The sequence below is a fragment of the Trichoplusia ni genome, chromosome 5, assembly GCF_003590095.1.
Source record: "Trichoplusia ni isolate ovarian cell line Hi5 chromosome 5, tn1, whole genome shotgun sequence".
NCBI lineage: Eukaryota > Metazoa > Arthropoda > Insecta > Lepidoptera > Noctuidae > Trichoplusia > Trichoplusia ni.
The window spans coordinates 15,293,988-15,321,450 of NC_039482.1; the positions used below are offsets into that span (position 1 = coordinate 15,293,988).

Consider the following 27,463-nt stretch of genomic DNA (forward strand, 5'->3'; position numbering starts at 1 on the left):
TTTATTTAATAATGAAATTCTTTCACAGCGGTTTTTGAGCATTTTATTTTAAGGGGGTGGGGAGGATACTTTATGCGATGTGTGTTGCTGACGCAAAACACTTCTAAGGAACGCAAGTTACATTTTTCCCGGCACGCGGACGGAATCGCGGGCAACAGCTAGTCGATTCATAAATAAAAAGGTACGGATATTTATTAATACATTAATGTAATATTATTAAAATATTGTAATTATATTATAATGTGTAATTGAATCAATTGGAGATATCAGAAAATAATACAATGAACACTATCTTTACGATATCTATCTATCTGTGATATAACAGAAACAATCTTTCATTTTCCTACCAATAACCGACTACTGTGGCTAGCCGTGGGATAGGAGATATGCTAAGGTTAGATCATTAGGTAAGATTTGGGACATTTTCAAATGCATTTTATACAATATGAAATTGGCATTTATGTTTAAAGTATATATGTTATTCGATATTAAGGATATGTTGATAAAATTTGGCTGGTCGTCAACAATAACTGTGTTTAGGCTATACACAAGAAACATTTTAGATGAATTGTAAATCGGCGAGAGGACATAATTGAACTTGCAATATTTTCATCACAGACTAACGATCAGGCAAAAATAGTAAAGGGAAGTTAGTTACATATGGAATGTAATATAAATACCTAGGATTAAGGCTCCGTGGTTTGTCACCAGGCTGTACCTGATCCCTAACAGAATCGCAAGGACCGATATGTTTTTAGAGATAATCTCTCTTGGCAATGGATGTCTTCTCCCATTTTCTCATCAAATGAAGCTAAAAACTCATTTGATTAAGTCATCAATAGTCTTTATATCTTCTAATATATAAAATTCCCGTGTCACGATGTTAGTTACCATACTCCTCCGAAACGGTTAGAGCGATTTTTATAAAATTTTGTATACATATTGGGTAGGTCTGAGAATAGAACAACATCTATTTTTCATACCCGTAAATTTATGTTTTTCTCCATCTGTTTATCAAGCAGGCTGTCCAACGTGAGGAATACAACAATCACTTCATAACAAAAAGAAAGAGTCGAACTCAATTGTCATTCTTTTTACTACAACTAGCTGTCTTCTTTATTCTCTTATAGGCTTTAGCTGGCAAGGGATGGACTATCCCTTTGCCTCTGAATAAGGATATTTAAAAAGTTTTGGGTGGTCTTGTACATTTTACAACGTTCGCCATGAGTCCTTATCAAGCCAATAAGATTTTCGCTTTAACTCGTCTGGTTTTTGGTAGCTAACAAGAGCAAATAAAACGACCGGTTACAAGATACAAAACATATATATTCGGCGGCGCGGGGCGGACGGGCAGCGCGCTAGGGCTCGAGGTCGGCCTGTGTCTCGAGCAGCAGCTGCGCCAGCGAGTGGCGCGCGCCCGCGTCCAGGTCCGCGAAGTGGCGGTCGCGCAGCGCGCGCGCGCAGGCGGGGGGCGCGCCGGGGGCGCAGGGGCGCGGCCGCGGCGCCAGCACCAGCGCGGGCTCGGGGGCGCGCAGCACGCGCAGCGGGGCCCGCGCCAGCACGTCGGCCGGCGCCGCGCCCCGCGGGCCCCGCCACGCGCCCTGCGCCGCCTCGTAGTCCGCGCGGTACACCGACAGCGCCAGCCGCGAGTGCAGGTTGAAGCGGCCCGTGTTCACCTGCGGCTTGCCGCCGCCCGGCGCCAGGAAGCGCGGGTGCGCGTACAGCGAGAAGCGCGCGAACCCGCTCGGCAGGTACCACTGCTCGCCCGCGATCGTGTTCATGCGCACCTGCCGATTTTTGTTTTTTACTATCTCTATTCCCGCAATCAGGAATTTAATCCTTGTCTCGTACAAAGACACCCAGACTCAGAACAGGCATTCGTGGGTTCATACAAATGCCCGTCCTACACGGGACTCGAACCCGCGACACGACGTGCCCAGTGGGTTTGGCGTGGTGACCTTAACCTTACATGCAGCTTCATTGCTACATGTTAGCAGTGCCCTAAAACCGGTGCGTGTAGGCTGGCATGACTGACCCGGTTGAGGAAGTCCTGGTTGTACTCTGCGTGCGGCGCGAGCAGCAGCAGCAGCGAGTCCCGCGGCAGGCGCGGCAGCGCGGCGGCCAGCGCCAGGCGCTGCGCCCGCAGCAGACGCGCGCCCTCGGGCTCCGCCCCCGGCGGCTCGGGCGCGTCCTCGTCCGCCACGTCCAGCACGTCCAGCTGTGCGCCCGCGTGCCGCCGCGCCAGCGAGCCCACTGCCAAACGCACCGCCTGCGTCTCGTTAGCCGCGCCCACTATCACCTGTACGCACACGACATTGTTAGTAATTTACAACATGGCATTATGATGGATTCAAAGAGAGTGCCTTATGCTCACCACGAGCAGCGCGGTGTTCTTGTCCTGGTTGAGGCAGACGGCCTCGTAGCGCTGCAGGAAGGCGACCGCGTCGTCGTCGTGTCCGCTGGAGGGCAGCGCCAGCAGCAGCGACAGGCGCGCGCTCTCGGTGACGTAGCGCACGGGCACGAGGCGCGCGGCGCCCAGCGGCCGCACCACCTCCAGCAGGCGCAGCGTGTGGCCGCCGCCCGCGCCCGCCAGCCGCAGCAGCAGGCGGTAGCGCAGCGCCGCCGCCGGCTCCCAGCGCCACGCGCCCTCCAGCAGGCGCACGTCCGCCGCGCCCGCCCAGCGCCGCAGCCCCCACGCGCGCGCCGCCGCCAGCACCAGCTGCCGGACATCACCCGCCTCAGTACAAACTCGCACGAGCTGTAGCCGCAGCGCACTATATACTCACGTCTAGAGCCTCGCGGTTGGCGCCCGTCAGTGGCGCTACCTCGTGGTGGTCGTCGGGAAAGAACGCGTGCGTCGCGTTAAATGAAACCCAACGTAGATGGTCAAACCTGTGAAGCCAAAGCAATGATATCAGATGACATCGAGGTCAGCAGTTGCGGTAAGAAGCGCATTAGTAGTCATACCTGGAGTCCGGCGTGGGCGGCGCCAGGCCGGGGTCCGCGCGCAGGCCGGCGGGCCACGTGGCGTTGCGGTAGTGCGGCGGGTGGCGGGCCGCGCCGCGCCACAGCGCCGCGCGCAGGCGCCGCACCTCGGCCGCGTCGCGCTGCAGGTGCACGCGCGACACGTACGCGTGCAGCGTGTAGAAGTTGGCGGCCTTGGTGACGGGGAACACGGTGACGGCGTCGGCCAGGTCGGGCGCGAGCGCGGGCGGCGCGTCCGCGGCGGCGGCGCGCACCGCGGCGTAGCGCTCGCCCTGCGCGGCCGCCGAGCACGACAGGTGCGCGGCGTGAAGCACGCAGCGCCCCACGTTCTCGTGGTGGTGGGGGCTGTACGAGTTGCGCACGCACCAGTCCAGCTCATTGTGGATGGCGCGCAGCACGGAATTCGACAGCAACACACCACCCTCTATGATATACCACAAATTCAAAATTAATCAAGGAAAATTGATACACACAAAACACAGGAAGCTACACCAGAAAAGATGTCCACTTCTGTAATAAAATAACTCATAGCTATCCAACTATATCCATCAACTAAACAAAAATAAAGTTTTAAAACAATGAGATAGAAATGTAATTACACACCAAAAATAACTATAATTGCTATTTAAAATAATATACTTTTAAAGCCTTGAATACTATTCAACTAGCTGCAAAATATGAGTGTAGGTTCAGCTGTTTAAACATGTTTGTTCTCTATTCATGTTTGTTGATGTCCCGGTAACTATCTAAGCACATGCACACATGTTACACAGCTCGCGAAACATCATAAGTTAAAGTATATATAAAAAAATATCAAGAAGAGGTGAACACGGCCCTAATACTGTTATTTCAAATAGCCGAAGAAAGAATGAAATTTGGATTAAAATTAAAATTTTCGTATTCTCTTAAGCATTTTTCTACACAATAATTGTAAAAGGGATGGTATACTCAAAGTCAATACAATTAACTGCCAATTATTATATTGGCAAAATGTTTAAGAAAAAAGGAATAATTTCAGATTTAATCCAAATTTCATTCATTCATCGGCCATTGTAGAATAGCAGAATCAGGGCCCTGATCTTGTGTACGACATATTTAATTCAGCTTACCGAGCAAGCAATAATGGCTATCATCTTCAGCCACAGTGCCCATGTATATGTCCTCGCTCACACTCAGCTGTGACACTAGCTCTGTGAGTCGCCGAGCATTCACAAATGCTGTATCTGAGACCAAGAAAAAGAAGTCGTACTCCTCCAAATAGTTGTCGGCTAAATACTTCAGAGCATGAAAAGGTTTCAACATCTCCCGTGTGTCTGTGAAGCCAACTACATTAGCCAATCCTGGCACTGAACTCATAGCACTAGCTGTTATAAAGAACTTAAGAGCTGGATGTAATCGTGCTGTGGTGTGGTTCAAGGCGGCAATCTGACTCTTCAGGGCCTCCTCTGAGCTGAGCACGCCTGTGAGGAGCGAACCTGTAAGATTACAGCTACATGTGAGATTCTGTTAAACAACGTGGTGAGTGTGATCCTTGGTGAGTCGGGAGTACCTCGCATGCCTAGCTCAGTGCTGTAGTAGCGCGGGCGCTGCAGCGTGCGGGACTGCGTGCGCGGCGCGGGACCCAGCGGCCGCTCCTCGCGCTGCGGCTCGTAGTCGTCGCGCGGCGGCGGCCCGAGTGCGCTGGCACACGCCGCGCCAGATTCTTCCTCCAGCGGCACTACCACCAGCGACACCCATAGTCCCAGCGCCAGCCCCACCAGGAAGTACGAGTTGTGCTTCACTTGGGACACCACGTAGCGCGACAGCATCATGGACGCGCGATCACACTTCTGACAAAGGCGCACCGATCCGTCGCTACTCGTGTCTCACTCGCGGACGTGTCTAACTAATAACGAGTATTTTTTATTGAAAATGCATGTAGATGTTTATCTTTATCAGTCCACTTTATCTTTAAAAAGACGTTTGTTTAACTTATCTCGTTGTTCGAAGGCCCATCGTTGTGAGTTTACTATAATATAGAACACTAGTTGCTCACGTCACTGCTGTGATCACTCGCTGCAGTCGCTGCCACTCGCATTCGCATAAAAACACGTCACTTTGACATTGAAAGAAATACGTTCAATGATCCACAGATTATAAATACGACGAAATGTCACCGTAAGATTTTTTTTTGCAATAAATTCACTAAATTCAATTATAAATTGTTTTAAACTCATTTTCAATTAATTCATAGTGTACTATCTATTTATTTAAACTTAATAAATATGACTTAAAAATGTTTTAACGCATCTCTTGTTGTGAGTGCAGTCGTCATGGTACCTAGCGGCGACATCAATATTTAACCAATATAAACCTTACTATTTTCTAGATAGATAGTATTGATTGAGTTTAAGGAGACTTACAGAATTTATTAAACTTCCTCTAACTTTGTTGGTTCAAATAAGTAGGTACATCAGCAGTTGCAAACGGAAATCAAAAACCCAAGTAAGATATAGAACGCTTACAAGGATACTGAAGGTCTGAAAAGTTATATCAAGTGATTATTCGAGTTCATTTTTATAAACATGAGGGCCCGTCATCAATTAATGATAGTGACTATTTATTTAGTTATTCAACATAACTATTTAATATTGGAGTGCTGGTGTATTGGACTCTGTTGGCTGCTTCTGTCGTCGGAGAGGCCTGAGTTGTTACTTTATTTTATGTCTATTCATTTACTTAGTTCACAAAAATTGCTCCAGTAATAATATGCTGCAGTACATGATTGTACTTGGCCTTAAAGAGCAAAAAGCTTTGACTTGAATGTTTTGAAATACCTATTAAAATTAGATGACTTTTGTAGGTAAATAAGTAGTTGCATGGTAAGTGTTGGTGTGTAAGTATGGGTCTGCTGGACAAGCTGTCGGTGTGGCTGGGCCGCGGGCGCGCAGAGCTGACGGTGCTCGTGCTGGGGCTGGACAACAGCGGCAAGAGCACGCTGCTCAACGCGCTGCGCCCGCCCGAGCAGCGCGCGCAGCATACCACGCCCACCGTCGCACAGCAACTCGACCACTTCCAGAGTATGCATGCTTTTTGCTTGTACAGCTTATTGATTGGAATATTCTTAAAAATGTTCAAGTGCCTTTATCAACCCGACTGCATAACTACGTAAAAGGATTTTTTTTGCACGGATCATTTTTATTTTATTTTTAAAAAAAATCTATTGTAGTGTCCCCTCGAGCAAAACGTTCTGAAGGTGTTTCGGTTATAGATCTTGCATGTCCGTCCGTCATTAAAATAATAACTATTATTACTATTAGGGACTAAAAAGGTTTAACAACCACGCCACGCTTCTGTATATTAATGCTTATGTCAATGTGCTAAAAACTATGAGCTGGTAATGACGAGCTGCTTTTGTATGGTCCTCAGGCGGCGGCATATCGTTCAGCGCGTGGGACGTGTCGGGCGCGCCGCGGCACCGCGCGCTTTGGGAGCGCCACTACCGCCGCGCGCACGCCGTCATCTTCGTCGTGGACTCCGCCGACCACCTGCGGCTCGGCTAGTACACTGCTATTATTCATATACTTAATTAACAGCCATCACCACTATAAATCTCCTCCCAGAATTCAACGACAAGTCAGTCATGTTTAACGCGGACTAAAATACACCTGTCTATATTAAATAGGAGGAAACGCTGGAAATGGATTAAATAAGGAGTCACAACTCCGAGTCCTAACTGAAGTTAAAAATATATACAGACACCCACCCCATGTAAGATATACTGACATGGGGTGGGTGGTACTGGCCTAACACCCAGGCCAAGTCAGTCCCTGAATGTTACTTTATGACTTGTATCTATGAACAGTGGTGGCGCGCGAGGAGCTGGAGTTATTGCTGGCGCACCCGGACATGTTCGGACGGCGCGTGCCGCTGCTCGTGTTCGCCAACAAGAGCGACGCGCCGCACGCGCTGGCGCCCATGCAGGTCGCCGCCGGTACGTGCTCCACTGGCCTGGCTACATCCAGTACCTACGACATGCAGTCACTTTGAGACACAGGGTGTGTTTTTGCAGCGTTGGGGTTAGAGCGCATCGTGGAGAAGCCGTGGCATATCGGCGCGTCGTGCGCGCTGTCGGGCGCGGGGCTGGCGGACGGCGTGGCGTGGCTCGCGCGCCAGCTGCGCGACGCGCGCCTCCCGGTCTCGCACTCCTAGCCGTCCAAGCAAAAAAGACGTTCATCCAAAAAAACATCTATCATTCTCGACAGTCATAAATTCTGCTTTATACTGCAAATGTTGTCACTATTGTAAAGGGATTGCCGTGTCCTGAAGCGGGCGAGGTGCCGCCGAAAGCGAGCCGAGTCCATTACGTAGGGCATAACCCTTAGTTGTTTACACAAGACAATGTTACGCATCTTTGTTGCTTGTTATCATGTTCATGCGCATGTACGTAATTGAAATCATGTAGGAGATTTACCTTCCCGGGCAATTTATTAGCTGAGGCTACGGTATTAAAGATATTTAATTGAATACTATTATGAACACCATATTGTAAGTATCTAATGAAACTGAAACAGTTTACCAACAGTAGATTGGTTGTTGAGCCGTCGTCGTTGTTGGTAACATTATTTTTAATTGTCTTTAAACCGTAAACTTTTTATAAGTTAATCTTTTTAGTCTATGGTGTTTATTCCTGCCGAAAAAAAAAAAACATTCAAACGTCAGACGAAAATAAATCGAAAGTCAACGTTATAGGGAACTTTAGGTAACTTACCCACTTAATTTAATTTTACGCAGAATTGACGGTTTTCTATTCACACATTTTCCAATAAACAAAATATATTCTATTTTCATAATTTTTGTGTTAAATGTAGATAAGTGATTGGAGTCGTTGTTGCATTTAGTCAGTTTTTTATTTTTTTTATTTATTTATATAGGTTTACCAACCTATATAAATAAATAAAAAAAAAATATAAGTTTTATTGTAATGTGATTAGGCGAAGTGCATTATTGAGAAAATTTATTAAATGGCTCGATTTATTATATGTCGCTCATCGTATCTTAGTGAATGGTGATATGATCTGTACTGCGAATTCGAATGAGACATCAAGCAGCTTGCTAGGTGAGTAAACTATTTCTGACCGGCCAAACAAAAGCACCTAAAGTAATCTTTAAACTGTCATGTTTTTAGTAACAGTTGTAGAGTAAAAGTTGTAAAGTAGATCGGTATTTTAAATAATTTATCTTAAATTGAAATTGTAAACTTAGAAAGAAATTCACTACAAGAGGTTGTCTTTGTGTATAGTCCAACCACCAGCAGCGCGGCAGCGCCGTTGGAGTGATAAACACTTAGATTATTTTTAGTAATAATTACTATTTGAAATAATTTGAACTATTTTCTTAATTAATTAAAAATAAGTCATAAATAATTTTTTTATTGTTTTATTGAGTTCAATCATTTCTATCGTATAAAAATATGATCTGTAAAATGGAGGCATAGGGCACAGCTGTAGGGTATTATGTCGAGGTTACTCTACGGAAAGATATCGTCAAGAATATTACAATTATACATTTTAGTCTACTTCAACATAGCATAAAATACAAGAAAAGATATGATACTAACCATTTTTTTTGCGGGGATAACGAGCGATAACGAGAGACGCGACGGTACAAACAATGTAGCCTTATTAATTAATTTATAATTTTATTAGCAGTTGATGTTGGCACATTTCTTAAGTTTTTAATAAACTCAGAATCCGCTCAGCCATTCTGACGTGTTTTTGTGTTTGTTTAAACCGAGCTTTGTACCAGTTGCTGAATTGCTCAGCACCTAGGTATCTTCGGGTGTAAGTTCGTAGTACTTAAATATAATTTGTGATGTAGAGGTGATGATTAGTGTCAATGATAAATACACGAACCACGGATGCGCTTGTTAGGGTGGGTCACTGATGTCCGCCTGCATGCGGCGGCGTGTTCACACTGCCTGATTCCGTCCAAAGAACTTTAATTAAACCCTGACTTAGGTCTGGAGACGTCAGCACTCCGACGGCCGTACAGTTAGGTATCTTTACACAAAGTCCGATATAGTCGTTAGCCGAGACAAATGAAAAAACTTTGTATTATTATTTTTGTCTGCGATCGAGAGATAGCGCAAAGTTGTAAACGAACTGAATGACCCGAGAGTGGGGAGGGCGTTAGTTACTGGTCTTAAAGACGGTCCCGGCTACCAATGTTGTGTGGCAAGAAAACCTTAAGCTTAGCCTGGAGGAAATTGATTGAATTGTGTTTCATAATTATAAGACTAAATCAATCACTATACAAAACTTTACAGTAAAGTATAAATTAATGGATTGATAATACCTACACAGCATACTTACCATAGCGAGAAAAAATATTAGGCTTTTTATTTAATTTTTGTATAAATTAGCATTTAAACTATTTGGATAAATAAAAATAAAAATAAAAGTGTTATGGACATTGACAATCGATTGATAAAAAATATATGGAGAATATTTTTCCATTTTGCTGAATCAGGAAGGGAAGTAGAAAAGAGGTAGAGGTCAGGATCAGGCAGCGCGGCGCTCCTGCCGGCGGCGGGAGGCCGGCGCCAGTCGTGTGGCGACCGCCGCGAGAGCGACGCGCACCGACAGCGCCCGGCGCCCGCGCGCTCCTGTCTAACGTAACTTCAACTGTTTATGGATAACGTCCATTCTTATTTACATACAAAATGTATTTACACCTAATAGACAGTTAATGTTATTACTAGTTTTGGACCACAACTGTAAAGTTTTACTATTTGTTTAGATATTTTATTGACTGTATATTATTATGTCAAAGATTTTAGTTTTCTGATAAGTAGTGTGGGTTACGGAATAACAAAAATAGGAAGTGGACTATGTTATGAGCATGAACTGTGTTAGAGATCCTGATTACTGCTCTTCTTGTTAAACGGTAGGTTTATTAATTTACCAAGCAATTCAGGGTTCTACTATAACAAGGTCGACTCACACGTTAATAGCTTCTCAAATACATTTATTCGTTTGTAGAAAGCTAGTTCTATAATTATACTATTCTATTAATGGTTAACATGTGGTTTCCATTACTTTTCACATTGAAATAGCATCCTGCATCCTAAAATATTAGCATGGAAAATACCAAAGAAATTAATTTTTAATTTATTGACTATGTCTGATCACTACAGCCCCTACCTGTTGACCAGTTGTCGCGGTACTGTACACTGAGAAAAGGCTGTCACTCTTCCTTTTATCACTTGTATTACTATGTCAAATTCTCTTTGATTTTTTCTGAGCGGAGATCCCTGCTGGTTCCTCTCCACTGGGATGACCCTACCTTTTTAGGCCTACTAGAATTAAAAAAAAAATTATGATTCTGGTTTTTCCTGTATTTCTACGAAATTGTATTACTAGTCTTATTTATGTTCGTTGTTTCGCGTTAAGAGTTTATAGGTCACTTTACCGCCGCAGCTAATTCAGAATAATCGCCAATACTTGTTACTTGTTTTAGGTGATGGCATTCTGAAAATAATGAGTGCTGTTAGCATCAAAACATTGTGAGGCAAGGTTGCAGACGGACATTAGCTGTGCGTGTGTGCGTGTTGTGTGTGCGTGTGTGCTGCGCGCCGGACAGCGCCGGGTGAGTGCTCACACCTCCCTATTTGCTGACTATTGTTAATGAATTGGTTTGTTTACACATAATACACCGAATATCTATCCTCAACACTCAATAAAAGTCCCTCGGCATTGAATGGTGTCAAGGTGATAGTTTCTGACATCACTACTGATTTACCTGCGTAATTCGGGAGCTATTTGCTTGGGCACTGGATAAACACCATGAATATTAATTAATGCTTCACCACGAACCACCCTCTGTGTGGATAGTACTGAGAGCATGTTGTCTCAGCGTCCGAAAGCTGTGAGGTGACCGCAGGCCTCCTGTGATGTGCACGAACATATGTCATAAGGTTTATATATTATGGAGTAAATGGGGTAAAAGCAGAAATCAAAGGTTTCGTCGTCTGTCCGTTCAGCCGCTCATTCGTCCGTCTTTTAACAAGCTGGTTTTCTTAAGTTGTGGCCGAGGACTTGAACATTTTACATATTTTTTTTTATGAAACCGCGGATGGTACTATAATGACGCGAGCCCAAAAGCTACTAATTATACGGAACCCTCAGTGTCGCGAGTCACACTCGCACTTGACTGGTTTTAACGTAGAAGTGTATTGTTCGAAGCTTACGAAACACAGTGAACTATTAAGTTTCAGTAATTTCGTGTGATTGTTTTTGGGAATTAATTTTAATATTCCCATTATACTGAGTAAGAGATAAAGTTATATACACTTGTTTACTACTTGTGCGGTGAATGGAGAGTGGAGGATGTCGGCAAACCTCCCGAGTAACTCTTCTCTGTGAATACACGCATTCTTACAAACTTTTGTTTTGCAAGGAAACTCCAGTTCACTATAACCTAAAGGTATAAATAAAAATAACATAAAAAAAAACAATATCTTGTGTCCAACATTTATAAAAGAACAAATCTCTCGCATCGCTTAAAGTTGAGTGGACTAGGCAGTGCTACGTCAACCGTAGCCTCGTAGCGCCGCTGCGTCGCCGCCTACACACTGCTACAGTTATCGCTCGGCATACATCATAAGTCTCTCTTATCAATACGATATTGATATAAATCGTTAGGCGATATTTGCATGTAAATTAAATCGTAGTGCTACGGGATTGGGCGCCTTATGTCAGTGGTATAAGGTACATAAAGGCGGTGTAGGATCTAACCAACGACATCGTACGTTATAAAATGCTATAATAAGATGTAATGGTATTCTGGACCCCAAATGGATGAGCTGGCTGTGGAGTATATTAATGTTTTGTTGTACTCGGAGACTGTGACCGTCGTCATCCTAAAACCAATGTAGATGCACGGGTACTCTGGCGGCCTTTTTTGAAAAAAATGAATTTTTATTCTACTATTTGATCAAGAAAACTGTGCACGCAGAGAGGCGACACGTATGCGACAGTGTTGTGTAAGAGGCGGTCGCGGTGGTAAGCTGCTTGTTAGCTTCAGCCCTGGAGCGACGCGTGTCACCCGGCACAACACGTCTGACGCTAGTCCTCTAGTGTAGTCATTAGACACACCTTATATATTTAAGACAATGATCCTTAACTGCGCGTGTAGATACAATGCGTTTCATCATCATCTGGCTGTAGCTCTCATCTCTCGGTAACTATAGTATAACAAATAAAAAACATTCCTCAACACTATAATATGGTGCAATTTAATGAGCTAGGACGACGGGTAACTGATTAGGATTATGATGACATAATATATGATTATGTAATACAATGACATGAATACTCCATGCATCTGCAAGTCCCCTTCTGCTCCCACCGCTGTCGCTTCTGAGCTCGACGTGCCGTTGGGAAGTGAGGAGACAAGTTAAGGTCGTGGCCTACTCTCAATATAAAATCACACATCGATAAGTATGACACACATCATCAGACTTCGTCCTCTATGCTACTACTGTGCGGGTTCCGCGTAATGTACTCAAAGTGTTCACATTCCGCTCAGGTTCCTACTTCGCGCTGACATTGTCCCAGTTTCGATTCTTCTATGTGTGACCAGGTTTTGTTACAAGTTTTGCTAGAACTAGGACCTTTTACGAAGGAGAAACCGGCTGTAGTTACGGTGTAAGTTACCGGTCGATACTTAGTCCACTTATGCATCTTCTTGTTGATGACTGATCACTTCTAATGTATCTTCTACATCTTGTAAAGTGGCTCTATTAATGTCATTCTTTCCTGGCTGCTTTGCTCAACTGGTGTGATCCTACTAGTAAGTTTCATAACAAATTAACAATAAAGTGATTTAAGTAAATATTCAGAGCTCTCAAAACTTCTATGATGTTGCTTCCCAAACTTATCATCGGCAGATATCATGAATGGGTGACTAAGATAGATTATTAACAGGTAAGATATTACTTTACTATCTAATTGGTGAAGTAGTTCAATTTATGATCAGGCGAAGGACGGGGCGGGGGGGGGGGGGGCAGGCACGCGGACCGTTTGAGGGGGGGGGAGTTGGAGGCATCCTTTGGAGCGTCAATTAACGCGAAACGAAGTGGTGTCGGGTGATTAATCTGTCGTTGAATATCATATTAAATTAATAATTCTGTTGTTCTTCATTGTTTCACTTTACTAACACGCCTCTGTTTTATAAAGACAGTATTGCTGTGGTTTGGTTGGTTCCTTATTTTGCTATTGGAATGTATCTCTACCATAACACAGTACTTTGTGATCGAATTGACCGTGTCCTGCGTCGGGCAGCGAGCACGCGTGTGCGGCCTGTAATTAATGTTGGCGTCCGATGTTACGGCGCTGACTCCCGACACGGTCGCCAGGTGTAATTTTGTGTAATTTTAATTCCGGAAACTCTCAAATAAAAAAAAACTGACTAGATGTATTCGCAATGGCAAAACAAATGTTTTCACGTTAGTGCAGTGGTGCGACTAATGCAAATGGTTGAAAATAATAAAATCTTTCCCGTAGGTTTTACGCGCAGCACTAACTCTACGCTACTGACACGAGATGGCGTCGGCGGCTCGCTGTCGCCAGTAAATAGTTTGCATATTGGACAGACACGGTCGCCCGGACGGCCGCTCTGCATGTACTCGTAAGCAAGTGGTGTCGTCATTTTGGACACAAACGGTTAAAATTTGTCGTAGCTTTGTTAAATGTAAGCGCATGCATGGACAGTAGTTTCACTTGAAAGGTTTTTGAATTTAACCAAGTAGAGAATTCATGAGATCTGTGATTCCGATAAAACTAATTACTTCTACATTCATAAAGCTTTTTATTAATCAGCTAATGTAAGGTGCACTCTACTCGGTCGAACGTGTTCACGAGATCTTTGCAAAGCAAATGTTTACAGTACATTGAATGTCCGCGCTGTATGGCGGAGGTCAGGGGGCAGCTCAGCGCGCAATCACTCGCCTGAATGGAATGTAAATCACTAGCCCACAGAAATGGCGCACATTTATCACTTTCTGTACCTACTTAACATATAGTTAAAAGGAATCACTGTAACAAAAGTAAAAAAAATATGTTAAAACTAACACTTTGTTCTCAGCTTTGTCCATGTTCAAGTCTCCAAAAACTCCCTTTCTCCTTCCAGGAATATGATCTTCCTTTACAAAATTTTAATAGAATTGAAAACGTTATCATAACGAATTAGTCAGACATAGAGAACTGCTGAAATAATGTTGTTTTTAACCTTCACATAATTAACACACGAACTCTATTTTTCGAAAGGACTATTGAAGGCCTAGCCAGTGCATTAGGACTGGCAAAAATATAAAATTTCATGTCTGTGGCAATAGCATTCCTCTTCGACACTTGACGTGACTTGTCAGTTCCATATTATTGGATGAGTGTTAACGCTCGGAGTAATGTAACTGGTTTTCGGGGCTATACGTGACCGCGGTGGGCGGCAGAACTCCTGGCCGCATGTCAAGGCGTTCTGTTAGTCGCACTAATACGATTATAAACCCATCGAGTCGCCTTCCAAGAGATTAAATTATAAGAGAACGTTTTTCTCCTTTTAATAAGTCGTTAGAGTGTACTGGCAAATTCTTAAAAATTGACTTCCATGTCTACTTAGGGACATCTCTGAATTTGAATAATTCAAAACTATGTTCTGTCAAAAACCAATTTGTTTACTAGTTCGACTCACGACCGATCTCCGCGTCAGCTCATGATTTAGGTTGTGATAATATAAGTCCGAAACTATACTACTACTCTGAAGATCCCGATAGTTACGCCTAAATACATCGTTAAAATAAAACAATTGAGAAACTCTGATCTAAATAGCAAAGAAAAGCGCACTCTCTTAAACTCCACTAATACTATTAACCGAGTGAGAAGGTGAATGAACTTGTGATTTAAAGGATCGCAGCTAGCGCCCCGCAGAGCTAATGTTGACGCGTTTTAATTACACGAAGTGGAAGTTGGTGCGGAGTTCGCGGCTCGATCTAATAATTGCTAATTTCCTCAACAGGTATAAACTTGTAAAGGCTTACTTTGGAAGTTACGCACCGTGATTTATGAAATATATCGCATGTATAGGCTCAGTGAGAACACACCTTGTAGAGTACAGTTGCTCTGCTGGCGGTTCAGACAAGAATCTAAATTCTGTTCTATTATTGTTGTGTTGTCTTATGCGGCATATTATAAAACATGATGTTCACTTCCAGAGTCTCCACGCTTATTAATCCACAGTACATATATAACCCTTACCATGGACGCCGCTCGCAGCAGGAATCCTCAATCCTTTATAGTCTCTCGTCCGATGTTCATTAATTCGCAGAAGCTCGGTATTTAGAGCGCAGAAATAATTCATCCGACTATTATAGTTCTCTTATTTCACGTATGACATTATACTGTATGATGTACTGCGCTAATACGTGGCACAGTCAAAGGATCCTCTCTGCTCATTCTTAAGCTCAGCATTTTTATGGCCTGTAGTTTGCTGCTAGAAAAGTATCCCAGTCTATACTTGTCCCTGTGATAAATCATTTAGTTATTGTGTGACTCTATCGTTAAACAGAACAGTCAATTATTACATTTTAATGATGCAATGGTTGCATCATTTAATAATGCATCAGTCTCACGTCAGTTACCTACTATAAAAATATAGAAATAGTAAATGTAGACATTCAAACAAAGCCAACACTGTATCATCTGTGTCATTATAGAGTGAAAGTTTATGTGATCGTCACGTATATAGCTAATATCAGCCATAAAGGACTCGGGGAGCAGAGGCCCAGGGAAAGTACTCCTCAAACTTTTAAATTTTACCGAACAAGTTCATAAACGTGTTAGCTGTCACCACTCATTGTTGCCAGTTTAGAAAACGAAGTTTGTTCTATCATTACGGGACGTGCGTTATGCGAGCGACTTACCTCATCAAGGGGATGATTTGAATTGATCTGCGTTATCAAAAAAAATCTTAACGCTTAAAATTACCTATTAATAACGTTGGGTATTCCTTGAAGGCGGGGATTTAGTTCTAGTCTCCAAAGGAGTTAGTGTTGTATCTTAGGATGACTTAGTGTCGTGTGCCCCGTCCCGCGTCCTCCCGCTTGCGACGTCGCAGCCTCACAGAGTGCAGCACAGCCGGTCACTAAGCGCGGCTAACTCCTCCACACTGTAATTAGTTGCAACGCAATTAAGTGGAACACGCACGTGAGCTTACGTCTTACCCGCGTTGGTACTCACTGTACCGAGTGGCTACAGGGGAGGTTTTGTGTTCCTAATTATCATGACACAAGTTAAACAGTTTCGCCAGTTGTAATAGTGCTCACTGTGCTTACAGGTACTCGGTACGCTTTGCTGTTTCAGTTTATAAAACGACTTTAAAGCTTAATATACTTTTGAAAAACAAAAATGTATTCGTGAGCAGCACTTGCAAAATGCAGCAAATTATTATTGTTGTTGGCTGTAAGCCAATGATCGTCGAACGGCAAATACCAGTTTCACAGAAAATCACGTAAAACTTATAAGATTTTTTAAGCTATTACAATATCATTTTTGTTCCACCTAGAATGTGGGATATGTATATTGGTCAATACTAAGCTATTCAATAAAATCAATTAAGCCTACATAGTTGGCTGTCAGGATGGAAGTAAAAATACATAGGTATGCAGTGAGGAGAGCGCGGCGGTGGTGGGCGGTTAGCTCTCACCGCAGAACTTAGAGTTATAGTGGGAAGTGGCAATACATCGCCGTGGTATTGCTATCACTGGCGACAAACTTGCTTATTCATTCTTTGAATCTCGCTCTTCGTGGTTATCAAATACGATCAAATCAGAATCTGTCAAACTTTTGGTTTCAATCGTCATTTTCTGATGCTTCCCTCTTCTTTTCTATATTTGGTGATAGTGGCTCGACACAATGGAAATTGGGAGCATTTGTCGAAGCAATTACATCGCAGCAAAGTGTACACGTGACTGCCTTGTACACGTAATCTGTGTAGGTTAAAAATGTGTGAGATTTTAATTATTATATTTTTATTAGCGAAGCTGCGAAGGTGTATTTTTTTCTGATGATATGCTTTTAGTCGGTGAATGTGTAACACATAACTTCATAATTTTGATAAAACCTCCCCGGAACAGTGCGATTGTACTGTATGATACGAGTGACTTGCGTAGCGTATAATATCTCCCTTTATATACAGAAGTTGAATGCTCCCTGGCGACCAGCGACGGCCTACGGTAATAAGTTTAGCGCGGCTGCGGCATCTCCGGGGCAAGCAGCTCAATATATATTATATTAAAATAAAAATAATCCAAACAAAACGAGACCCTGTAAAGCTCACGCAATCATATTTAATTATATAGGTTTATCAACAGCTTCTGTGTACAGTAATGCTTATGTATATTAATAATCATCTAAGACTTACATAGTTGCCAATTACTGGTTAACATGCATTCACAAAATAAGTGATGAGTGCTGGAAAGTATATAAAACTAAATTAACTAGGTAACTTAAATGAGCTCGAGGCTAAAATATAATATAGCAATAAACTTAAAACATACTTATAAAACAAAAACAGGAGAACAGGAAAACTTATGACCTAATAATAAAACCTACTGATATCGGAGCTGAACTTAATAATCTATATCTACATATACTTCTATCCTAATATATAAAGCTGAAGAGTTTTTCTTTTGTTTGAACGCGCTTATCTCAGGGACTACTGGTTCAATTTGAATAATTATTTTTGTGTTGAATAGACCATCACGCTGCGACTAATAGGAGCGTACAATGGAAGATGTGGATAAAGCAGGGTAGATATAAATCATAACTTATATCTTCTAACCACGCGGACGAAGTCGCGGGCAACAGCCAGTAAATTTATAATAAAATATTCTTAAAATGTTAAACTCTGACTAACAACTTTCGCGGCTTTAAAATAACAAACATAATAATGTTCCTTATTTCTTTAGTACGAAATTCTGCCCTCGGCTTTGCACGTGTGCGTGTTGGGTATATTAGAGTGAGGATGGTCTCTATCTAACTTGCGCTATGCGTAAAGGTTTAATTAACACGGATAGTTAAGCGTAAGACAAATATCACAACTGTACTACTAACTAAACTCAAACTGAGGTAGAATATAAACCAACATACATTACACTATCAAACTCGCGTGCTTTTAGGGCCGGTGCAAAGATGGCGGAAAACCGATTAGTTAATGACATTTAGAAGTACTCGATGCTATTCTTGTCAAACAATGATGCACGTGATGTGGATAGTATTTAAGTTTATTTTCGAGCATCTTTAGCTTCACGCCAATTATGCGGCGGCCGTTACAATGGTGACGTCATCGTATGTTCACGCAAGACACATTAAGCACGATGTCTGTATCGCGTTGTGTTGTTCCCAATAACACTACTAGGTATTATGTATATTACTACGACACCGCGGTGCGATCGTCTCCTTACGATCACTTTTTATCATCCATCGCATCCTTACTGCGGAGCCTTTCGTTACATTTGCTTCAGTAATGCGTAATGTATGTCAGGCCATTCGCGACGTTCGTTTTCTTTTATTTGTACTGAGCAGTAATGTTTTTTGTGGTAATAGTTGTTATTGGTTGACGATCAGTGATCTGATTTTATTCGTCCTACTAGAAATTCTGCCGACAGGGTAACTTGCAGGTTGTAATGTTATGTATAAATGGCAATACCTACTTTTAGAGATATTGATACGTATCCGGTATATGTAAAGGTTCCGTGATTTAACTATTTTATCATAACCTAACTACATTTGTTTAATTACAAGCTGCCTCCAGCCCACAGTCGACACAGTACGACATCATTATTTTGTATTTGGATATTCGTTTGTTGCCCAGCAGCCGTCAGCTGAGCGCGTGACGGACGCTGACGCGGGATGGCCGCGCTCACAGATCACAACAAGTAAAGCCTTGTGTAGGTTGTGTACACAATATTGTATTACATCATACTGTAAAAGCTCTCACAAAGAGTAACAACAGCAGCACGAAACAGACAACAGTGAAATAGTCAATTAAGTAAGTTGCAAGTTTTATTATTGCTGTTTCTTTAATCGCTGACAAATATTATACAATGTGAAAGTCACTGTGTCTGTCTTTCGGTTTACCTGTTTCACAGTCATAGCTAAGCATATCAAATAAAAATCGGTTTTTTGATAGTTTGAACTTCTTTTAACAGCTAAAGTTTTTGCCACTTTAACAAACATCCACACAGATGAAGCGTGTTTAACAAGAAGAATTGTTTCTCGCAGTATCGGTTATGTTGAGCAATGTCCTCAACTCTGCCTGCGGTACCCTGAATGCCAGCAGACCTGCCCCCGCACAGCGCTCCTCGCTCTCGACATCCTTTCGTACCGCGTGAGAGCTTGTTTGTCACCCCCCCTCCCCACCACCCCTCCTGCGTCTGGTGTTTCGATTTCCGTTTAATATCGCGTTAATTTCGCTCCGCGCGACGCTCACTTGTGAAGCTGACAAGTTTCCTTTTTATCAAATAACCGAGTGACGCGCGTGACTGGAGGCGGGCCGACGACCGCGCGAGCACTGTCTGCTATGTTTCCTATGTTCTCTTGTGGATTATGATTCATTCACGAACTTTATTTATTTTCTTTCTTAACAACTCTATTACATTATTTGTATGTTTGATAAAATTCATACTAAGTTCCCCTTAACGAAATGTATGCACGGAGGTAAGCAGTGAAGTAAAAGTGTTTACAGTATGACATGTGTAAGAGCCCTCACACGGTGAATAAGCATTGAGGGATGTAAATAAAATAATTGGCTTCATCAAAAATAATCACTTGCTCAGGAACATCTTAGAATAACTAAGCTAAATCTAAAATTATTTAGGTTAGTATTAATTTTTCTGGTCACAACTTTATTTGGTACAATAAAATCCAAATATTATGAATCGACAAGCAACACGTCCCGCGCTGTGGGTTCGGAGTGGTGACCTCAACCACTCGGCTATCCGTTCAGTCTAAAGTTACGAGCTTATTACTAAACCTAATGCGAACGATGGCTCAATCAACAAGTTCACTCACTTATTACTTATTCACTTGTTTTTTACTCCGCTCTGATGAGGGCTTGACGTAAACATTGTTCTACGTTGGAGCTTTTACAAATAAATTTTATTTCCTGCATTCTATAACAACTTTACGACTTGACACTTGACATAATTCACGCATTACTTTCATACTTTAAATAAGAACGAGACTACGTGGGCCGCGACGTCGCAGCGACATAAATACTAAATATAAAAGCAATTCTTCCAAAATTCCCCCTTTTTGTGTTGCGATTACTTTGAGTGAACAGAAACAATGGCATTCTATTTACGTAAAGAATTCTCTTTTAATCGCTTAACAAAAGAGTTCCGTCGCGATGTCGTCGTCAAACAATATCTTTGGGAAACTTTAAACTTTTATTCGATTCACATTTTTTTATTGTTACGTGATAACCGAACATTCCGATCATGAAGCAAATATTATTCTTGCTTTAGTTATATTTTCCGCACTGTTACAAATGAGTAACGAACAGTTAAAAACATTTTACTTACAGAACAGTTTAGGTATAGTGTAAGGTATTGTAATGATTCCCAACCAATGAACCATTGAACCATTTTAGTCTCGTAATAAATATGTCTCATCAGCAAAGTGCCGATGACTAACTTACATTTACCACCTTTTCCACTACTACAGCTGAAACCGCCGCTGTTATTAGTATAACAGGTCGGTGTGCCGTGTGGAGTGGTGCCCGCGCGCCGCAGCGCCACTCGTGCTCATTATAACGAGCTGTTGGAGTGAGCAGCGCAACTCCTGTACTCCCTCTAAGAGTCGGCCTTATTTATGAAATAAGAAATATTGCTGTTCTTGTATTATAATAAGGACTTATAAAACAATGACAGCTTTAACAGACTTAGTTATACGTGTAACATAATTAAAACATTTACCATTTTTTTAACTGTACTTCTATACGGCTTACGAAATTAATTTCCATTGAAGTATCATTTAAATATTCGATCTGATTGAGTCGTATTATGCGTCACGCACGACGCACGCAGCGCTCTGATTGGTAGAAACTGTTTGCCGGTCAGATCTCAAATAATAAAGCAATGGAGCGGCCATGTTTGCTAATAACTACACCTTATTGACCTCGGCACGTGCCCGGGCGGCTCCATAACAGCTTACCTACAGTTTTGTCGGCCATATAACCTTCTGATTAAAACTAAACCCATACCTGGCTGTGTGTTTTCCCGTGAGATTTGAGATATTTGAGTAAACGTAATACATTTGACCATGACTTTTGACCGTACAAAATAGTTATTTTGACTGATATCAACTAAAGGGCTAAAAAATGTTAAACGTTGTAGCAGAAATACAGCGTCTGTGCAAGTTGTAACGTCTAGCTATCATAGTTCATGTGAATGAGTGCGGTGACTAACAGAGGCGCAAACTCAAGCAGACCGCGGTGCCCCAGAACTAGGATACCGTTTTGACATTTCAAATACGGTACCCTAAAAAGTATTCCTTTAAATAAAAATTTGTAAAACTCGGAAATGACCGCAAGCGGTCGTACCGTAGGTTGTGTACAATAACTCGTAATTCTTAATTTAGCTTTTTCAATTTACGAGAGAAGTGTATGGCGGACGAGAGCGGTGGTGAGAGGGGGGGGGGGTAGAGAGGGGTAAAGTATTCAGCAGTCGCTGGCGATGTGAGGCGGTATGTAGCGAGGCATCCACCGGGAAGGGTCACCACACATTAGTACTGGGGTATAGTCATGCAAGGCCAGAAAAGACCACCGATTTGATTTAGATGTGAAAAAAAACCTTTTTTTGATTCAAAAACAGGGCAATTACACGTTAAACATTCCGGTCAAAACAGTCATGTTATCGTTGTGTCGGCTTGTCGGTTGGTCGGCAATCAATCACAATTGTCGGGAGCTTTGTAACGACTTACGTCAAATTAAATACAACCACTCGTTATGACTTGGTGACGTTCGGCGAACTAACTAAGCGTATTACATATAAATACATAGAAATAAGTACTTTCATTTAAAAATAAAGTTTACTATCGTGATTTATTTTATGATATTAATCAAAGGCTTCTCTACCGCTGCTCTTAATGGCTATAGATGTATATATATTGTCTCAGCACACACTTTATACGACAAAGATTCGCGTTAAAGAGTTTATCACCGATAAAACTAAGTTGTTTCATCAACAAGTACCAACATCACAGTCGTCACACAATATCATGAAAACAATGATCTCTTGATATTTCAATAATATTTTGCTTAAGTTACAGTAACGTGCTAATCGCAGTAATGCTTTGTCGGTAATATTTTACAATTCCCGTTTACGTGCAGTTTACTATAGCTTAAAGCCTCGCCTAGGTCCTATTTAGATTTAATGTGGACTGCTCACGACACGCCGTAGACTCTGAAGGCGCTAGTACAGCGGCGACTGACTTGATTATACACGCAAAGAGCGAGGTCTCAGCGCGCGTTTGAAGCGATGTGGCTTATCACGATATTATGTCAAGATTTCTTATACTATGTAGTTTCACCCAAGGTCATGACAGGTCCATGTAATTTCTTTTGAACATTAATTTTGAAGAATAAAAGCGGTATCTAAAATACGTGAAAGGCCTGATTAAAAACTTTGCACGTGCAATTAAGTTTAACAACAACAATTACTATCTAAAACCCGCAGAACAAGTTGTGTTTCTCTGCCGCTGAAAGTTCTCCCCCGCGTTCCTTATGAAGTATGACCCCCGCTCTACGTCATCAACTTCATGAGTTTTCAAATACAACGCGGACTACGTCATGAGCATGAGCTATAACTTGCCTATTACTTTACAAAAATAACGTTATCGCTACTCTATGCGAACTAAACCACTAAATAAAAATCGCTGAGGTCGTTATTATCGTTGGTAGGATAGTTATTGTTTACTCGTAGTTCATGGACAAATCTAAAATATCAATGGAATTGTGGATGCTCCTTTAGGGTTGTCCGACTACTTTCGGACCCAACCAGAGTCTCTGAATTTGTTCTGCTTCTAAACTTCGAGAATTCATGAATAATTTAAATATGAATTAAGAATAATTCATTCATTTGGGTCCAAAACTAGTCGGAACCCGATAAATAGGTGATAGAAAATCATTTCATCATTAACGAAACAATGGTTGATAACTTAAAATGTAAATATGCCATAATAGATTCGTGTATTATATTGAATCTAAGTCCCTTCAGTTATATGTTCGAGATTAACTGTGTTGGTATGTTCCACTAGTCTCTAGTTCCCTAGTAGCCCCCGTAGTCCACGGCAGCGCGCGAGGGTGTTGTGCTGCCGTCGTCACGCGTCGCTCCGGCGACACCGAGACCCGCGCTAATGTATTCACATAAATTATATCCCGCGCTGTTTGCGAAACAATAACACGACCATTGTTTACTTTTATCTTTTGATCAAAGGAAACTGCCTTTTTAGGTTTTTCTTTTAAGTTTAATACTTTCTTCTTTTTTAATTCTGGCCTGTTGGTATTGATAACATCTCCTACTCGGCCGTGCTGGAGTGTTGTTGCCAGACTTAACCGGACGCGGCACGGTATTGCATGCAACGGGTGACCATGAACACTGCACTGTGTTGTAATGCACACACAGTATTTTCAGTAAGTATAAAAGCATAGCAAGTTGTGTCAAAGAAGTTACCTCGCAATCCTTCATGTTATTTAGTTGTAGTTATTAAGAGTGCTTTAAGTTCATTTAGTGTCGAGTCAACTAAAATATGATGTATGCAATGACAGCTATGTGATAGCCATTCCAACCATGCTATTGCTAATTTAATTGACAATTTCGTCAAATTCATAAGTCATTGACGTTGTTTGAGCTAAGTAATTTTCTTCGATTCCTCCGCCTGGCTATAGCGTGGTGTCCGCAGCGTCGCGTGCCGGCCAGTGCGGAACCCTCTCTAACTAGTGCTGGCACACGATCGCACACAAAACCATAATTGCCGGATCTCCGGTCACTATTACCGGCGGCACGCTGACCTGCGAGGTGACTGCGATCCGCAATATGTTGCTGAACTAAGAGCGTGCAACGCCTGCTTTCTTTTACAACTGCAAGAAATATTTCAATAAAAATGCTTTACCTGTACGCTGATAGCTCGGTAGAGTGCAGATTGTGCTTGCACAGATTATTGGCAATAGAAGAAACTATCTGATATTAATAGGTTATTAATTGCTTACTAATTACTTAAGGACTTTAGTTCTTTATGTTGCAAAGCTTACTTATATAATTTAAACATCAGGTCTGGTCTAGTTCATTGTGTCATTATTAAAAGCGCCAAGTGTGCAGCATCAGCAGAGTCCATCAAATGCGTGCACTTGTGTGTCCCCTCGCGGAGTGTTTCGTGTCGGAGTGCTATGGGGCTCTCTCCAACCTTACTTGAGGATCCTTATCAAAAACTTTCATAAAATCAGCCTCATGACAATATATCTGTAGTATGCTGTTTAATATACATTGTCTCTCGGACAGTACGTATTAGGGGTACGAGTAGATGCAAAGTACTGTGAAGTAACTCTTAAACACTAATATTCTAGACCTGAAGAGTTCTGACTAAATATCGCTTATTAGAAATTTTCGTTAGGATTAGAAGAGCAAAGTACTCGCAACCTACTTTCGTAGCACGTAGGCTGTAAGCGCGCAGATCCTTGAAATATATCTTGTTATATTTTCGCATCATTACGAACAGGAAAAGGTACACAAATAAGTAACAAAGTTAACGGCGCGTGAGACTGGCATTAATTACCGCGGCCTCGAGCTAAAAGGAGTCTAACTTCTTTGCACAAACAATTTGCTAGCATAACTGTATTTTAGACAAGTAAAACAACACAAGTATAAACAAATAAGCCATAATGACACTCTTACATTTATCTTTAAAACATATATGGTACATTCTTTGTAATTAATATCTCCTTCCAGCAAACTTACTAAAAACAACAAAGACTATTTCCTAAACGGGTGCAAGGTCATGTCAGATGTAGCTTATCAGCTACGAGGTGCTACGCCGTTGCGATACAAGTACGACGGCTTACGGTAAATTAGCTACAGCGCTAATCGGGGAAGACTCGTGTGTTAAAATACTTATTATGATGTAAGTGTACAATGTCATACGAATACTAATCACTGAATAGGTGTTAAGGTTTGTTTGGCGGTCACACGCCATGACGTCACGCATTGCGTCACTGAAGAAAGATCCCGGCGGAGATTTACGAGCGCTACTGTTTATTCCGAAACAGTCCTTAGGATAAAGTTATGGCAGATATCTATGATAATGCTGCTTGTGTTTTGGTATAGACACACTTTTATAGCTGACTCGACTTCTCGATGTGGGGCACATACTACGAGTATTTTTGTTTTCAAGTTTGATCACGATTATGACTTTTTTGGCCTTGCGCACTATACTGAGCTTATCGTCTAGTACTTTAAAGACTGTTTTATGAGTAACTTGGATACGGTACCCGATCTCATAAAGTTGTATCGATACATGTATGTATACCGGGATACTACCTACCTGCACAGATCAGATGCTGCCGGAACATGATCGTAACTTGACGCACTCAGTGGATTGCTAAGAGGAGCCGGTTCAAGTGATTGGCTATCTTGTTTTACAGTTATGTTTCTCGATTTGTGGTCATTTCAAACCAATAACGTATTTTGAAAACCTATCTATTAGATGGAGAAGGAAATTAAGATTGAAATGTATTTTTAAACGACTCTCACTTTATTTAATTTATTCCTTGTGCAATCGAGCATAAAGAAACCCGGACTCAGGAAAAGCAAATGTGGATCAGACAAACGCTTGTCCTACGCGGCGACCGAACTCGCTATACGCCGCAATTAGAAGGTTTGGCGTGGTGTCAACTACTTGGCTAGTGCAGTGAAAAATGAAAAACTAATTCACCTAGCGTAAAACAGTATCCAGATATTATATAACGTCCTTACCGTCACCCTGACTCCCCCGTATTACGTCGACACCATCATGCCGACTGGAGCCGGCTAGACTCCTTCGCGACGGGACCAAGGAATTAGTGTCTTAATAAAGTGCTCGACGAAAACAACCCGAAACGAAATGAAAGCAGCAGTTTTGACTGCTGAGCCACGTAGACACTGCCGTCTGGAGGTCGGGAGCTAGAGTCGTTTGCAAATGTTTATGGAGAAAGTTGACTGTTTGATAACGGTGGAATTTCGGCTATTTTATAGTTTAGTAAATAATCTGTAAGTTTTCTTGGGTATGAAGTTTAATGTACTATTTTTTTTAACTTTGTCCTTTACAACTATATTTAGGTAATAAATATACTAAAACTAAAGCACAAATTAACATTTTGGAATTTGAACATGACTGGAATACTCGAACATATTATGGTAAGAAGAAAAATAGAATCCACACAGCAAATTATTGTAATATCTATAGTGTATTGTAAGATCGTCGAGGTCGCTCTTAAAGGGATTTTTACAAAATATAATAGACTCCCTCGGGACCCAAGACCACGCGGGTGAGGCGCGGTGTGGAGACGAGGGGGGGGGCAAAAGGTAGCGTATTAGCGCGCGATCTTCAGCCGTTTGATAAATTGGAACAACATCTTAATTAACATAAACTGTCGCTGCGCCGACAGCTCGCTAATAACATGTTATTAATTAACTTCACACACCCATAAACACGGTCCGCGCTGCACATACACGTCGTCTATACTGATTGGTTAAAACGTGTGTTAGTAAATATGTTGGAGACACTTACAATATACACAAACTGTTGCAAAATTGCATGATCATAAGCTAGAATCTACTTATTTATTGCAATATGGAGAAATAACAACTATACAAGTGTGGAGTACTATTCGAGGTTTATTCTAAATCGCCACGTACTCGCTAATTAAGAAAGTTCATTGCGACATTAAGGATACTAGTGTCCAGTAACACACATACAGCGTGACGCGTTTCATAATGATGTGGCTTGACGTGTCACTAGCGGCGTCACTGCAACTCGGTCCCCAACCCGCTGATATTTTATGAACGCCGCCGCCTTTGTGTTGCCTTCGCGGCGAATGTTCTGAAGATAACCGCTCTTTGAAGTTTTCCACTTCACGTTGTAAACACTTTTCGCTCTGATCCCTATTTAATTGGCCGCGGATGAATATTAAGATACTTAAAAATGATTTTGTAATGAATTAATGTGCTTAGTTTGTCGAATAATCGGATTATTTTGTTAATTATGTACGTATTAATTTATTTTTGTTACAAAGGCGTACAAGATTAAAATGCCGTCGTCTGACCTGGCATAAATATCTATATAATTCACTTATAGAGATTGTCACTTAAAAATAAAATAATTATTAAAGAGGGTTTTGCCCAGGGATT

General features: G+C 41.9%; 3 protein-coding genes across 6 annotated transcripts in view; 2 read left to right on the top strand and 1 right to left on the bottom strand.

The window, feature by feature from the left end:
- Positions 1-1,305: 1,305 nt before the first annotated feature.
- LOC113493714 (chondroitin sulfate synthase 2) lies at positions 1,306-5,034 on the bottom strand. Its single transcript, XM_026871707.1, has 7 exons — positions 4,535-5,034; positions 4,095-4,460; positions 2,968-3,409; positions 2,787-2,892; positions 2,375-2,719; positions 2,036-2,299; positions 1,306-1,787 (listed from the first exon to the last, which is right to left on the bottom strand). Exons 1-7 carry the CDS (start codon positions 4,794-4,796, stop codon positions 1,359-1,361), a joined length of 2,214 nt encoding a protein of 737 aa, XP_026727508.1. The 5' UTR covers positions 4,797-5,034; the 3' UTR covers positions 1,306-1,358.
- A 28-nt stretch (positions 5,035-5,062) lies between these two features.
- On the top strand, positions 5,063-7,867 carry LOC113493716 (ADP-ribosylation factor-like protein 6). 3 transcript variants are annotated; one of them, XM_026871711.1, is made up of 5 exons: positions 5,063-5,142; positions 5,828-6,044; positions 6,394-6,522; positions 6,830-6,958; positions 7,037-7,867. In XM_026871711.1, exons 2-5 carry the CDS (start codon positions 5,867-5,869, stop codon positions 7,174-7,176), a joined length of 576 nt encoding a protein of 191 aa, XP_026727512.1. In that variant the 5' UTR covers positions 5,063-5,142; positions 5,828-5,866; the 3' UTR covers positions 7,177-7,867. The 3 variants fall into 3 exon arrangements, with proteins under 3 accessions (XP_026727512.1, XP_026727511.1, XP_026727510.1); XM_026871710.1 differs by lacking the exon at positions 5,063-5,142 and adding an exon at positions 5,197-5,521; XM_026871709.1 differs by lacking the exon at positions 5,063-5,142 and adding an exon at positions 5,197-5,469.
- Positions 7,868-7,940: 73 nt separating this feature from the next.
- The window catches only part of LOC113493717, a 34,185-nt gene continuing 14,662 nt past the window's right edge, over positions 7,941-27,463 (top strand). Inside the window, exons 1-2 of one of the 2 annotated variants that reach the window (XM_026871712.1) lie at positions 7,941-8,083; positions 10,486-10,614. The gene's annotated coding sequence lies outside the window, so the exon portion shown is untranslated. Of the gene's footprint in view, positions 8,084-9,447; positions 9,913-10,485; positions 10,615-27,463 lie in introns of those variants that run through there. The other variant, XM_026871713.1, reaches the window with a different exon arrangement.

Coding starts and splice junctions, on each gene's coding strand:
- LOC113493714 (XM_026871707.1), bottom strand. CDS start 4,796: ATGATGCTGTCGCGCTACGTGGTGTCCCAAGTGAAGCACAACTCGTAC. Junction 3,410..4,094: donor TAGCCATTATTGCTTGCTCG/GTAAGCTGAATT, acceptor GGTATATCATAG/AGGGTGGTGTGTTGCTGTCG. Junction 2,720..2,786: donor CCAACCGCGAGGCTCTAGAC/GTGAGTATATAG, acceptor GATGTCCGGCAG/CTGGTGCTGGCGGCGGCGCG.
- LOC113493716 (XM_026871711.1), top strand. CDS start 5,867: ATGGGTCTGCTGGACAAGCTGTCGGTGTGGCTGGGCCGCGGGCGCGCA. Junction 6,045..6,393: donor GCAACTCGACCACTTCCAGA/GTATGCATGCTT, acceptor TATGGTCCTCAG/GCGGCGGCATATCGTTCAGC. Junction 6,523..6,829: donor CGCCGACCACCTGCGGCTCG/GCTAGTACACTG, acceptor ATCTATGAACAG/TGGTGGCGCGCGAGGAGCTG.